General features: G+C 35.9%; 1 protein-coding gene across 1 annotated transcript in view; it reads left to right on the top strand.

The window, feature by feature from the left end:
- The window catches only part of CARPB (Carbonic anhydrase-related protein B), a 424,717-nt gene that overhangs the window by 247,081 nt on the left and 161,633 nt on the right, over positions 1–16,003 (top strand). The window contains exon 3 of the mRNA XM_073972303.1: positions 10,557–10,607. Within this exon, the coding sequence (XP_073828404.1) occupies positions 10,557–10,607 (51 nt within the window). The remainder of the gene's footprint in view (positions 1–10,556; positions 10,608–16,003) is intronic.

The raw sequence follows: 16,003 nt of genomic DNA, 5'->3' as shown, positions 1-16,003 counted from the left end.
TGTTACATATGCAAAAATGGTGAACATTTTTTCTTGAAATTTGCAGTAAATGTATAAAGATTACCGCGTAATTTTATATTTTACAGTGTTTATTTAACTTGCTTCGGTGTCTATTTAGTTCAAATCTAGTAACTCATTTTCCACACTTTTCAGATTTGGATGACAATATTAAACCAAAATCAATCTGGGTCAATTTTCCTATAGCCCCCATATAGCGACACCACCCGATTTAAGGTATTTTGAGGATTTTATCTTCATTTTTATACTGAAGTGGCTGTAATTTGGCTTTTCGAGTTCCCAATGGTACAGAAACTTCCCCACCAAAATTGTGGACGTAGGTACAGGTTTCGGTATGGCGCCCATATAGCGACACCACTCGATATCAAGTCTTTTGAGGATTTTATCTTCATTTATATCCCGAATTGGCTGTAATTTGGTTGTGAGATTTCGTTGAAGGTGGAAAAGGTAAGTTGAGAGGGGGAAGTTTTAAGGAGATTTTTCGGTAGTTCGATGGGGGAGGTTGTTCGGAAATCAGCGGAGGTTGTCAGGAAATTCAGAGGAAGTTTTTCGGAGTTGTTCGAAGGTTCGGTGGAGGTTGTTTGGAAGTTTGGAGTTTTAAAATCCATTTACTAAAGAATTAATAATTAAAAATAATTAATAAATTAAGTTACAGTGCTTTATTTATTAAATACACTTAAAACTATAATATAACAGAAATCTAAGCATCGTAATAGGATCTCCCTCCAAAAAAAAAAAAAAAAAAAAAAAAAAAAAAAAACACCCTGAACACTTAAACTTAAAATGGTGACAAAATTAAATGGCAATGAACGGCAAGCGTTTTATTTGAGAGATCCCATCGTTAAGAAGAATAAACTTATTGAGGCTAAGAGAAAAATTATTTTTTAGGATTTCTTATAAATTAATAAATTAAACACTTAATATTCTATTTATTTTTTTTTTAATTATTTTTTTTACTTGAACATTAATTGTGAGATACATTGGGTTTGTGTCTCCGACCTTAGGTACATACATACATGGTGGCGCAAAAGTAAACTTCCACCGTTTTTGGTCTGTAATTAAAAAAAAATGAAAAACTTTGATTCTTCTTGTGGATTATTTTTATTTGGTCTTTTAATTTTTTTACATCAAGTCGAGAATATGATGTCAGATAAATGGCCGCCGCCACAGTTTATTGTCATTTGAGCCCTTTTTATAACTTTCGGCGATAGGTCCTCACATTTTTGACGGATATTGTCTTTAAGAGTCTGAGGCTTGTTGACATAAACCCGCGACTTCAAAAAGCCCCACAAAAAGAAGTCGGGAGCGGTCAAATCAGGCGATCTTGCTGGCCAGTGCAAATCGCCAAACTGGAGATTAGGCCACCGTGAAATGCATCCTTCAGCACCGTCCTGTTGTAACCACATATTTTCCAATCCCAATTCATCGAATTGCGGCAAAAAGACCGTCGACTGATACCCATTTGCGTGGCACGTCGTCTGGTCGATGTCGACGGCGCTTCCATGACATCCTCGGCTACAGCAGCAATATTATCTGCAGAACGGATACTCCGGGGTCTGCCACGCCTGGCAGCATCTCGTGCTGTGCCAGTCTCTTCGAGGCGAGCGGCTAAACGTCGCAGTGTTTCACCAGTAGGCGTTGTACGGCCAGGAAATCTGCGACGAAATTCACGTTGTGCCAAAGTCACCGACCGATTATTGGTCAAATAAATAGTCACCAATATTCCGCGTTCTGGAGCAGTGTAGCGTAACATTGTTTATTAACGTGTATTTCGCATGTGTTTACTACACAAATATCAAAACAGAACCGACATTTTATAGCATTATAGCATTTTCTGATTGGAGGATTACTTTTGCGCCACCTTGTATATAGTTGAAACCAAAATACCCAACAACGCCCACTCTTTTCAATACATTATACTCTGAAAACTTCTAAAACTATTTTAATGAAATTTTCAGAAATGTTCAGGAAAGTCCCGTTGTGAAAAAAGGCTATTGGAAAGAGGTGGCGTAGTATCTCCTCTGTTAACAAAAAATATATATTTTAAAATTGCCTCATATGGTGAAGTTCATCGTTACAAAAAGCGCAGATCCTTCTACAATGAAATAACAAAAAAACATACGTGTCAATAAGCGGAAGAATTCGACTTTAAAATATTTTGAACTTTTATAAATAGACCGCGTTAGCATATCCTAAACAGCACCATTGGTCGGAAAAATCCATCAAAGTCCGTTATAGAAAGGAAAGATTATAGATAAAATCTGTTGATAAATTTAAAATCCTCAACAAATAACTCAGCCTGACAATGGACAAGAAGAAATGCGGTAGAAAATACCTATTTCGAATTGTAAAGTATAAAAGACATAAAAAGTTGTCAATAAAGAACAAAACGACGTGCACCGGGGACTCAAGTCAGCTAGTAATAAAAATCAAAATGTGAGCTTTAATCTTTGAAAAAAAATACCTGTATTACACTATACAGCAGTGAAAATGCAAACAACTTCTAGTACGCATTTTTTGAATGTACATATTGAGACTACAAAAACCATAGTAGGGTTTTGTCCTGTCAGATTCAGTTCGAATTTTATGGCCTCATCTAAAGCGGGATAAAACTACAGTTTTTTATTTTTCGGGCCTTTATCTCAGAAACGATTAGGAATTTGTCTTTGCTGTCTTTGGTAACATTGTAGCCCTAAGCTAGTAGAACTTATCTTTTGAACAAACCACGCAAGAAAAACTTCATCTAAGACATCAAAATCGATAAAATATAGAAAATTTTACATAATTGCTAAAATTCTGGTCAATATCAGCTAAACTACTGGGAGTTGAACCAAGTAACCTTTTACGAAAATCTTCCAAATAAAGTTCTCAGCAATTCTTCAGAATATTCTGAATCTCTAAAATGATTGTTTCAGCGTATCTTTTACAACACGTATTTCAAACACAGTTCACACCAACAGTTTATTCTCGCCGGTCCACGCCGGTACACCCCCCATAGAATGCTACCTCCTGATTTTCGGTATTGTGAAGGTTTTAGCTTCATTATCACACCGGCGCGGCTGAAATTTGGTACTAAGCCTTCGTTGGGGGTATAAATTTTCCTTTCAGAATTTTGTTGGCGTGGGTCCACACATTCATATAGCCCTCAAAGAACGGTGCCTCCCGATTTCCTCCGAAATTGCTGAAATTTGGTATTTAGTCCTCATTGGAGGTATAAAACTTTCCATATGAAATTTGTCGGTATAGGTCCACGCCTTCATAGAACGGTACCTCCCGAATTTCGGTATTTCGTCATAGGGGTCTTTTGTAACTTTCAGACTATTTTCTCAGGAAGTATGAACACTCCCCTGATGAAACTTGTACCGTCGTATGGGGGGCAGTGAATACAAGTTGCTACAACAAAAATCAAAGCGATTCGAGAGCAGATCCTAAACTGAACTTTTCCGAAATTTTGTGAGGGAGGAACCAGTGGCGCATCTAAGACATCAAAATCGATAAAATATAGAAAGTTTTACATAATTGCTAAAATTCTGGTCAATATCAGCTAAACTACTGGGAGTTGAACCAAGTAACCTTTTACGAAAATCTTCCAAATAAAGTTCTCAGCAATTCTTCAGAATATTCTGAATCTCTAAAATGATTGTTTCAGCGTATCTTTTACAACACGTATTTCAAACACAGTTCACACCAACAGTTTATTCTCGCATTTCGGATTTCACCACATTATTGCATATTTATTAAATCGTCGTTGACAAATATACAGGAAACGACGTAATAGAAGCATTTTACAACAATGGCATGTTCCGAAGAGTTGTGTTCTACATATCAGCGAATATTTAAAAAAAAAAAAAAACATTAAGGAAAAATTAACGGTTTTGGAGATATTGTGCGAAAGCTGAAGTCAAGTTATTATTACTTTTTTTGTGGATAAGAACTACCATCTTGTATCAAATTGGCAACTCTGCTACTATTCCCTTTTGTAGTCTAACAAATAAACATGAAAAAAACACCAACACTATCTAATGTTTAGACATGAAACGAGAAGAACGAACAGGATAACAATAGCAATGCTAGTTGTGGCAGTAACAAAGTGAAAAATCTGCAACATCATTGAGAAAATGTTGCAAGTTCATTGTTGGGCATTACCACGTAATACTATTAGGGTTTATAATCGCCAAACAATAACAACAACAAAAAATATCAAAAGCAAAAAATAACAACAATGCGAAAGAAGAAGAAATATCAGCAACAATACACATGTCGGCTTCAACAAAAGGGTTGGTTATTTAACAAAAGAATATCGAATTCGAAGAAACAAACAGACACTGACAAACAACTAGTATTATTGTGTGCTTGGTCGGCATAATGATTGGTAAAAATAGTTTATTGAACAAAAATTTCTCTACAAAAGATGCATTGAATCAAAAGTAAGAGCTTTTTATTATTTTTCAGAAAAAAATTAGACCCTATTCTATTCAAAATGTGAAACCATTATCTGATTATGAGAAATATCGAGAAAAGGAGATTTAAAGTTGATGGATGTACTACAACAATGCAACATTATTATTTTTTCTGCTTATTAGCTATTAGAGGTTAAACACCAGCCCTTTTAGATATGCTAATGATGTGGTATTTAAAATTAATACGCAATTGGGGTTCAGACAGATTTTAAAATGAAACATATTTTCTATGTGCTTTCATTTGTTAAACATAAATAATTTAAACATTAATCAAATAAATTAAAATTTGTCACTTACCATACCATACGAGTATAGTCTAGGGCCAGAATTCTTCATTTTTTAATGTATGAAATCTGACACCATATAAAACAGATGGGGATTTTAAAAAAGTCGTTTTTGATTTGCTTTATGTTTTGCCTTAGCGATGCTGCTCATCAACAAAACATTTCAGTATATTTTCAATTTTTTTTATTGGCTAACGGTTCCAGAGATATTGCGCCTTGAAAAAGCCGAATTCTGTAAAAACTATATGCAAAGAAATGCTCATAACTTATTAAATGTTGGTCCAAATAGAAAAAAAATTTTTTGTATTATTTATTTTTTATAAGCTATCTAATATAAAAAAATTTAAATATAATAAAAAATAGACAACAATTTTGCACAGTGGGCTTGAATGCAATTTTCGATTCAATATTTAAAATCAATTTTTATCAATGATTGTACTCTTCAATTTTCTTGAATTTTTCATACCCTCCACCATAATATGGAGGGTATAATTAAATTTGAAATTCCGTTTGTAATACATCGAAATATTCATCGGAAACCCTATAAAGTTTCTTCTTGATCAGAATAAAATTCCAAGTCGATATAACCATGTCTGTTGAAAACAAGATACAGCTCGCAATTTTTAAAATATAGCTTTGTTATTTGGTGTAGAAGTTTCTCTTATTCCTAGGATGTTTGGTATTGCAAATGAGCTATGTCGGTCCACGTATTGATATGACCCCCATAGAACGGTACCACCCGATTTTCGGTATTTAGAAGGTTATGTCCACAACAATCCATTGAAATGGCTGAAACTTGGTATTTAGTCTTCGTTGAGGGTATTCAATTTTCCCCTTTTAATTTGTAGGTATAGGTCCACGCCTTCATATAGTCCCCATAGAACGGTACCTCTCGATTTTCGGTATTTTGAAGGTTGTGGCCTCAATATTCAGCAGAAGTGGCTAAAATTTGGTATTTAGTCTTTGTTGAAGGTATAACATTTCCCCCAGAAATTTGTTGGTACCGGTTCATGCCTTAATACACCCCCCATAGAATGCTACCACCTGATTTTCGGTATTGTGAAGGTTTTAGCTTCATTATCACACCGGCGCGGCTGAAATTTGGTACTTAGCCTTCGTTGGAGGTATAAATTTTCCTTTCAGAATTTTGTTGGCGTGGGTCCACACATTCATATAGCCCTCAAAGAACGGTACCTCCCGATTTCCTCCGAAATTGGTATTTGGTATTTAGTCCTCATTGGTATTTAGTCCTCATTTGAGGTATAAAACTTTCCATATGAAATTTGTTGGTATAGGTCCACGCCTTCATAGAACGGTACCTCCCGAATTTCGGTATTTCTAAGGTTACACGCAGAAAAATATAAGTTAGAAATATGTTTGGATCCAAACAAATATTTGTTTGGGATTGGTTGCAAACAAATATATGTTTGGATCCAAATATAAATTGTTTGGGTCCAAACAAATATATGTTTGCAATATTTTGTAACATATTTCAATTTTATTTGTTTGGGTACCAACATATTTTTTATGTTAGAACATATTTTTAATCGGTGGAGAGAGGATTTTTGTCAAAGAGAGTAACAACAGGGCTCTCGCGGATGTGGGATGTGATAATAAAGAGCTGTGAGTATGGTGTAATATGAGATGCGGCCAAACACGTGTGTTTCGTGCTTTATTGTTGTTAACAAACGTAGCAAGCGAACAGGAAAAGAAAACAAGTAAAAAAGCATCAGTCGGCTTGCCGACAGAGATATACCCTCAGCCTATATGAATTGGAACTTTCATCTACGGCCAGATCGAATGTATTTCGGGTCTTTTCAGAATTTTGTGGTACTTTTTGGACATATGGCCTTGTCGACAAAAATGTGGATTAGGATTAAATGCAAAAGTTTTGCAGAGGAGGGAATGGACCGACATAGTGCATTACGGAAGTGCATCATATTTTGAGAGACATATATTTTCGATAGATATCGCGCCCACTAGTCATTTCAGTGGGTTATCGTACACCTGGTGGACCAGTATGCCAGGAAGCATGGACTTGTCCACGGAAAACATAATATGGCTGTAAACAGGATCACAAAGGACATCATCGTCATAAATTTCCAAACGATCTCCGAACAGACCCTACATTGCACTTAGCCACAAATGTTGAACTTTTAGGCATCCTAAGGAGGGGACCGATATGGACCATTTTAGAAGTTAAATTAAGTTTGGGCAAAATATGACGAAGGCCAAATTTTGGACCAAATCGGTTTATCAGTTCGAGAGTTAATGTGCTCTCCAGCCACTACATATGGTGCCATATGGATTTTTTACAACTTTCGGGCTGTTTTCCCAAGAAGTATGGACTTGCCCCTGAACTTTTTACTGTCGTAATTGAGGCAGCGAATGCAAGTTGCTTTAACAAAAATCAAAGTGATTCGAGAGCAGGTCTTAAAGTGAGTTTATCCAAAATTTTGTGTGGGAGATACCCGAAGGGGTGGACAAATATAGTCCATATTCGAACCTGATCTATATCTGGTAGATATATTAGAATGAGTAAAGTATGGACCAAATCGGTCACTCCCATCAAGAGTTATCGTGCGCACAATTTTTCCGAACAGTTTTGAACTTTTGTGGGGGAGGTACCTGAAAGAGTGGACCCATATGGCTTATCTTCAAACTTAAACTAAGTTTGCACAAATTTTTACGAAGGCCACATTTTAGACCGAATCGGCAGATCCTTTGGAGAGTTATCTTGCGCTCCAACCACTACACACGGTGTCATAGGGGTCTTTTGTAACTTTCAGACAATTTTCTCAGGAAGTATGAACACTTCCCTGATGAAACTTGTACCGTCGTATGGGGGGGCAGTGAATACAAGTTGCTACAACAAAAATCAAAGCGATTCGAGAGCAGGTCCTAAACTGAACTTTTCCGAAATTTTGTGAGGGAGGAACCCGAAAGAGTGGACCGATTGGATCTGGTAGAAATTGCACGATGTGCAAAGTATGGACCAAATCGGTTACTTCCTTCAAGGAGGAACCCGAAAGAGTGGACCGATTGGATCTGGTAGAAATTGCACGATGTGCAAAGTATGGACCAAATCGGTTACTTCCTTCAAGAGTTATCGTGCGCACAAATTTTCTAAACATTTCCGAACTTTTGTGGGGGATGTACCGGAAGGAGTGGACCGATATAACCCATCTTCGAACTTAAACTAAGTTTGGACAAAATATTAGGAAAGCCACCGAATTGGTTGATCCGTTCGAGAGTTATCGACGGACATGGCTAAATCAACTCCAAATTGTTTGAAACACATTTCGTCCAAACATACTTGGAGTCTAAAGCCATTATTTCAATGAGGCGCATTTTACCCGTATGAGAGTGTATATACCCTCGTTAGAATTAATGCCAATATTTGTTCCTATATTTGAAAATGTTTTGCAGGGAAAACCACTGTGCTACACCAAAATTATGATATACAAATTCGGTTTTTGGAGTCCATGGAGATTTCTATACAAATTAGCAATCGGCCATAGTTGGGGTTTTGGCCAGAAAATTGCATTCTGAATCCCTGTGTGTCGTCCCATATTTCTAATGACATTCCGGGTGGTCGGCCTTTGTTGTTCACAAATGTCCCACAGAATTCAGCTCAGCATTTCTAATTTATCTTATCATCTAAGGTACCTTACATACTAAGGTAGATATCACAAAACTGGTGTACATTTAAAAATTTGACCACAAATTTTTCAAGTTTGTTCGACAATGCTTCTTTCTTCTCATCTTGGATCTTACTTCTTATTTCTAACCTACCCCATCAATGCCATAAATACATAAAAATTTAACATTTTCCTTCCTCTTCAATATTCTTGTTTTTCATACAATAGATTTATTCCTCAAAAAAACTACCCAAATTATTTCGCCATGTTTATTGCCTGCATAGGAATAGTTTGCTTCGCATTTCTCCATAGTAGTTTGTTTTCAAACTCCTTTGTCTTCATTTGCAGTCATTTGGGAATTAAACCAAAAGTATCGATTTTTGACGCTCCAAACTTCCAAATTGCCAAAATATTTTTAAAATGTTCATGGATTTGTTGCTTCAATTTATTTGTAGAAAAAAATAAAATAACGCAACTAAAACATACCGATGTCGGCAAACCAACCTTGGCCTCGGTTTGTTGGGATAGAAAAATTCCGGCAGATAAACATAACTACAGTAGAAACTAGTTTTCAGTGATTCGGTTAAATAAAACATTATTCGATAAGTACAAGGGTAGAAAGCGGTTTCAAAAAGGATGAGTTTGGAAATGTGTGGGGGAATGCTTTATTCTGCCTATATCAAAAATGTCTATGTTTGAGGAAGATATTCAAAATTAACATTTTATTTAAACATATTTCGAATACTAATCTAAAAATAAAATTAGATTCGACTCATTGCATTTATAGTGACTAGTCTGTACCGTAAAACAATGTTAGTTATCTACCCAAAATAACATCAACAACAATAATAACAAACAATTTTTGCCAAACAATCTTAACAATCCTAAAGTTACGTTAGCATTGAAAAGCGAATGAAAATGTCTGACTGGTGGTCGGTTTGCTATGCCCTTTCATTTCGTTGTGTTTTTGTGTATATAGTATGTATGTATGCCCGTACACATAGTATATATCCGATTACTTGCATTTTTACATTTGTTAGCTCTCCGTAGTATATTGGCATCATTTGGTTGTGTAGATACCGTCAATAAATGACGCTTCCAATGGAATTGTAAATGTATTTCGTTTACTCATCCTCTTTTATTCGAAACATTTGCTTCCACAACATGCCATTAGATGACCAAGGGAATATGCTGGCATCACTGGACACTACAGAGGCTAAAAAGGGGTTATTTTATTTCTCTTTAACAGTTGCCAAGTCATGGACAATGATTGAAATTAATGTATTTGTAAATGTTTTGAGTTTATGCACACAGTAAACATATAGACCAAGACTAGCTGGCTGGTAAACCATTCCCCAGGGTGGTGGTGATTCTGATTCTGTTTTTTGATTTTTCGATTTTTATTCCTTATCCTCTGTCTTAGTGTTATCTTGCCATGATTGTGTTAATGTTGTTATAAATGCTGTTTTAATTACGTAAAAGGATACGTTTGGTTATAATTTAATTACGAAGCTCCATAGAAATGAAAACATAAAGGATGAATATGGATGCATGGTAGATCGAAGGAGTAGCATGTATGGAAGCATGGGAATAATATGATTTAATATTGTGTAGTGAGTCAGAGAAAGAGAGAAAATGTTGCAATATATGGACATTATTGAAATTAAATATTGTCGTGCGTTTAATTTAAAATGGAATTCCCGCATAAACTGAATTGATGTTTTGAACTGCAACTACGAGGTTTTCATTGAAGAGTCCCTATACTGCCAAATATAATACTTTTGAAAATAATTGTGCAATTCCGTTTGGGAGGTTAGGGAGTAAAAGGGAGATAACTAAACTTAAACGTTCTCGCTATATCGTTAGCTAAGTCCTTTGCTAGACTAAACTAATAAGCTGCAGGTAATATGTCTTAAATTGGCGATCAACGTGTATGATTACATATTATGATTGTTCTGGAATAATGAAGAAGTTTGCAAACAAAAGGTAGTATAAGGAGAAGGCGTGTTTAGTTGTATAATATTATCAAAAGCAGTTTAAAACACTCGAACTTTAAGAGTCGCAAACGACTGTGACCCCATATTTGCATTTCTTGTTATCCGTTAACTCACCAAAATAACAATATTAATGAGTACTTGTTTATTTCATTTCAGTTCTCCATGCAGTTAGCTGGGAAGAATGGTGGACCTATGATGGTATATCAGGTAAGAATTTTCAAATTTGAACAATACATAAGATATAAAATCAAAAATATAAAAATATAAGATATAAATTTTAAAATACATAATATAAAATTTAGAATATAAAATCTATATATCAATATATGTATATCTATCTATATATACATTAGACCGGGGCGATTTGTGTGGAAGGAAAAAAACGTTAATAGGCCCTTCGCGTTTCTGATTCCTGGGATTGAACTGAGCAAACAAGTATACTGGACCATATGTCTACGATGAAAATCGAGCCTTCCGATTTTGACTTTAAGTTTTTTGCCAGCCAAACCATTGAGATTTTCGAGCCAACACAAAGACAAAAATTGCTGGCAAGGCAGTAATTAAGGACTCTCTAATACGCTTTTTCAGGCAGTTTTGGTCTTGAGAAGGTGCAAACTTTTCGGAAAATGTCGATAAATGGCACTGTGCTACAAAAGTTGACAGAAAAATATTCAAGCGTTCTGATGCAAGATTCCATCGTGTTGGGATCCATGGAGAACGACAATGGCTTTAGTTCGTTTGGGTCATTTCGTTTTATTTTTTTATAACGGTAAAAGCAGTGAAAATCTGGCTTTCTTATATTTTAAAATTTAAACGGACATATCTTATTTTTCCACAACGGATTTCTTTTGATCCTTCTTCCTTTCAAAGGGGTGAATAATATCTTTTGAATAAGCTATTACTGTTTTAAATCGGTTAACAAATCGCTAAGTTATAGTGGTTTAAGTCTGAAAAAGCCCACAAGAAACATATAACTGAATTTCTCATAAATTCCAAAAATATAATGTTTTTTGTTTTGTTCAATATTTATTTTGAAAATTGTGAGAAATTCAGTTAGCGATTTGTTAACCGATTTAAAACAATAATAGCTTATTTAAAATATATTATTCAATCCCAGGAATCAGAAACGCGAAGGGCCCATTAATGTTTTCAAATCGCCCCGGCCTAATATACATATATAAACTTCTCCTGTCACGGTGTTTGACATTAAACTCCTCCGAAAAGGCTGGACCGAATTTGATGAAATTTTCTAGGTTCCGCTTCTAGGTCTGAGAATAAGTCGTAAGCTATTTCCTATAGGGCTAGGTGAAGGGGCCGGGATACCTCCCTCACAAAAAAAATTAAGAAAACGCGAAATCCAAGATATTTTTGAACGTACTGCAAAACGCTTGCGTTATTATCGTAATAAATGTATTGATCCTGAATCGTCATCTCGGAAGTGGAATATCGCGGTTAGCCCATTTTTTGCAATTGTATAATTATAGAAAATATCCTTAATTTTAGTAAGCGTGACTACAAAAACGCTGGCTTCAATAAGTGGGAAAGCGCGATCAACCCCACATTTTGGAATATAGTACAATCCTGATCAATCATGATCAGGAGTGTCGTGCTGCTACCGAAGAGAAAAATGCGGCATATAAGGCTACTTTACAATCCGTAGCAACGCGTAGCGCACGAAAAAGATATCGGGAGAAAAAGAGATAGGAGAAACGTCTTTTCCGCAGGAAAAAGAGGGGTTTAGAAAAGCGGGAGTGAGAAAAAATCGAGATATACAGGAACCAGAATGAAGTCCGAAAATTCTACCAAAGAGTCAAGCATCAAACTGATGGCTTCGGTACAGGCACATCCTCCTGTAGAGACCAGCAAGGTAATTTGGTAACTGATACAGATAGTATGTCCATGATATGGAAAGAACATTTCTCCAAACTGTTGGTATCCAATAGCAGCGAAGACAAAGATACCACAGACCCAATCCCAGAAGATGGTATTGAATGTATAAGGCAGCAGGTACCGATGGCTTACTAGCCGAGCTGTTCAAAAGCGGAGGCGACACGCTGATAAGGTGTATTCATCAGCTAGTTAGCACCATCTGGCAGGAAGAGCGAGTACCCGACGGTTGGAACCTGAGTATCTTGTGCCCCGTCCACAAGAAATGAGATAAGACCGTATGCACTAACTATAGGGGCATAAGACTACTCCCTATTGCCTACAAGATCGTGTCAGGGATATTGTGCGAACGACTAAAGCCCACGGTCAACGAAATAATTGGATCTTACCAATGCGGCTTTAGACCTGGCAAGTCCACCATCGACCAGATATTTACCATGCGGCAAATCCTGGAGAAGACCCAAGAGGTGTAGATCGACACATGCCATCTTTTTTGTGCGTTCAAAGGTATTCCAAGCCATGTCTGAATTTGGTACTACCGCAAAGCTCATCCGGCTTTCTAAAATGACTTTAACTGACACGAGATCCTCAGTTAAAATAGGAAAGAAGCTCTCCGAAGAGTTTTGTACCAAAAGAGGTTTCAGACAAGGAGACAGCATTTCGTGTGATCTCTTCAACATCCTGCTGGAAAAGGTTATACGAGAGGCAAACGTCAAAAGAAGTGGCACAATCTACACCAATAGCCACATGTTACTTGCTTATGCTGATGATATTGACATCATTGGGCGATCAGTAAAAGAAGTAACTGATACCTTTATGAAGATCGAAGGAGAATCTGCTAAAGTGGGTCTGGCGGTAAACGGTGAGAAGACCAAGTTGATGATGTCGACGCGCAATGCGTCCATTGAGCTTGAACCAACTGTGGAAGTTGGTTCCTATAATTTTAGGTAGTAAAAGACTTCGTCTACCTCGGCATCTTCGTAAACGCAACAAACAGGTGTGAAATAAAAAGAAGAATTGTATTGACCATCAGATGCTACTTTGGTTTAAGTGAGCCGTTTAGAAACAAAGCCACCTCTCGTCAAACAAAAATAACGCTCTACAAAACACTGATACTACCCGTGCTGATGTATGGCTCCGAAGCCTGGGTACTTGCGGAAGCAGACATGGCAGTGTTTGGTGTGTTTTTGAGAAAAACTCTGCGAAAGATCTACCATTTTGCGTTGACGGGGAACATCGACGTCGCATGAACCACGAGCTGTGCCTGCTATACAACGACATCAATATAGTTAAATGTATCGAGATGCAGCGATTGCGTTGGCTAGGCCATATCATAAGAATGGGAGAAAATGAACCCGCTAAAAAGGCGTATAAATACGAACCACTTGGCGGTGCACGCAGAATTGGCAGGCCAAGGAATAGATAGCGCAAACAAGTAGATGAAGAGATGAAAAGGCGCGGTATTCCAGAGCGCGAAGCAACAAATAGTGAGGATTGGAGATAATTTCTTAGTTCGGCATGTGGAACAAATGTTATGTAATGGACCAGCTAAGCAAGTAAGTAAGCGATCCCGAAATATCGAGTCCCGAATACCCGGGTTTTTTTCGGGATTACTCAAATTCCGAATCCCGGGATTTATTTCTTCCGGGTCCCGGGATTTTTGAAGTAACTTGTAAGTAACATATGGAAAAATAATCCTCTGTAAAATGAGTTGTTTAAAATATAAATGTTCAATATATGTTCTGTTCCAGAACCTGCAGGAATCTAATATTTTTTACTATGATAACATATTTTCCTTTAGTAGATTCTTGGAGTTCTGGAACAAACCAATATATAATTTATAATATGTACACTGCCGATCACTTGAATATAACCCCCTTGCAAAATTTGTTTCAACCTCAATTTTTTTCCGAATTATAAAAGATATGAAGTGTTTAAGTTTTATTATATTTTGCTTCATGTGTTTGGATTAAACTTAATCATTCATTTGCATTCAAATCCAATTTGTATAAGAATTATACAAGGAAAACAAAATAAAGTCAAAAATTGAAGTAAAAAATTTGGTTCATTTGAATAGAACCCCCCTTTAAAACTTTGGAATACAGAAAGATTGTATTAGAATATCGATGCATATTCACTCTATATTGAAAACGAAGGACTTTCAGTAATATTCAGTAAAAGTGTATCCCTCCTGATTAAGGATACACCCGTATATCCTGCTTTGGCAAGGATTCTTTAAATATTCAGGTGTAATGTCTAACAAAGCTTGCTTGTTTCTTAAAGTTGCCTGTGAGGTTGTTTTTGGAATTTTGTTTTTAACAAAGCTCCATTCGCCCGTGCCTCGGCTGTTTTTTGTTTGTTTTGTTTATTGTTGAAGATTCAATCTCATTTTCGATTAATTGAGTGGAGTATTCCCCCATTGGCTCAACTTCATTTATTACCCTCTATTACAGAGAGTAATGTTTTTCAAAACGAACTGACAGTGTTGCAAAATTTTACTGATCGCTACCAATATCATGATTTCATCCCGGCGAAGGGAATTATCAATTGGCTTCTCAGTTTTTGAAATGATGTCTTTTTAGTGAAAAACCGAACTCTTTAAGTGTCTAGTATTCCTAAATGAATGACACACTCTATTTTCGGCTTTTCCAAAGAAACACCAAAAATTAAAATATTTTGCAACATGTCAGCACGTATCAACTAAGAATTCGTGGAATTCTGTGAGTTGAAAATAACATCACCACAGTTGCCTGTGAGGTTGTTTTTGGAATTTTGTTTTTAACAAAGCTCCATTCGCCCGTGCCTCGGCTGTTTTTTGTTTGTTTTGTTTATTGTTGAAGATTCAATCTCATTTTCGATTGATTGAGTGGAGTATTTATTGACAATTTGAAAATAAACACAATTCACCCAGACTGATGGGGGTTCATTTTGAAATCAAAACTATTTTGATTTTCATCGGCCCCGCTAGCATTTAGAAGACTGTTTTTTTTTCAAAAATCACATTGAGGAGTCTTTTTAGAGTCCTTTTGGTGATCAAAAACTGATTAAGTCGCTTGTATGATCAGAAAGGGACTCGAAAGTGATTCCCTGTAGTGATTAAAAAGAGCTCAATTTAAAATACAAGAATAAATGTGTAGCAATCACAAATCATTGAAGTGTTTAAAATGTGGCCATTTTTTGTTATTTATTGTCACACTTTGATCATCTGGAAGATTGAAAAGTGCTTAATCAAAAAAGGGTCATGCAGGTGTTTGAAAATTGATTATAAATATGTATCTTCTGATCATATTTTGAACAGTTAGGTGATTAAAAATTGATTGCTTTGTTTTATTTTTGTTTGGTTGTAAATAAAAAAATAAAATTCTCATATACACTTTCTACAAAACTTTGATATAAATGTAACGTACATATAATATTAAGTGTATAGACAAACACAACACATGTTCAGGTTTTGCCAAGTGAAATGAATAAGCAGTATACTCACCGCCCAACATAAAGGATAATTAAAAGTCATAACAAAGCAGAAAAGAAACAAAACAAAGGAAAGAAAAAGAGAATAAAGGGAAATTCTTTTAATTTATTTCGTTTAATAAAAATACTCATAAATGACTCCCTAAAGATTCATAAACGATTATAAACATGACCCAAAAAAGACTCGAAAAAGAGTCCCAAATTATTCAACAAATCACCAATAAATGATTGAAATGCGAATCGAA

Source organism: Musca autumnalis, unplaced genomic scaffold (assembly GCF_047663935.1).
Source record: "Musca autumnalis isolate F117 unplaced genomic scaffold, ASM4766393v1 scaffold_3, whole genome shotgun sequence".
Lineage (NCBI taxonomy): Eukaryota > Metazoa > Arthropoda > Insecta > Diptera > Muscidae > Musca > Musca autumnalis.
Note: the sequence above shows the minus strand (reverse complement) of the source record. Positions and strands in the feature narration are given on the sequence as shown.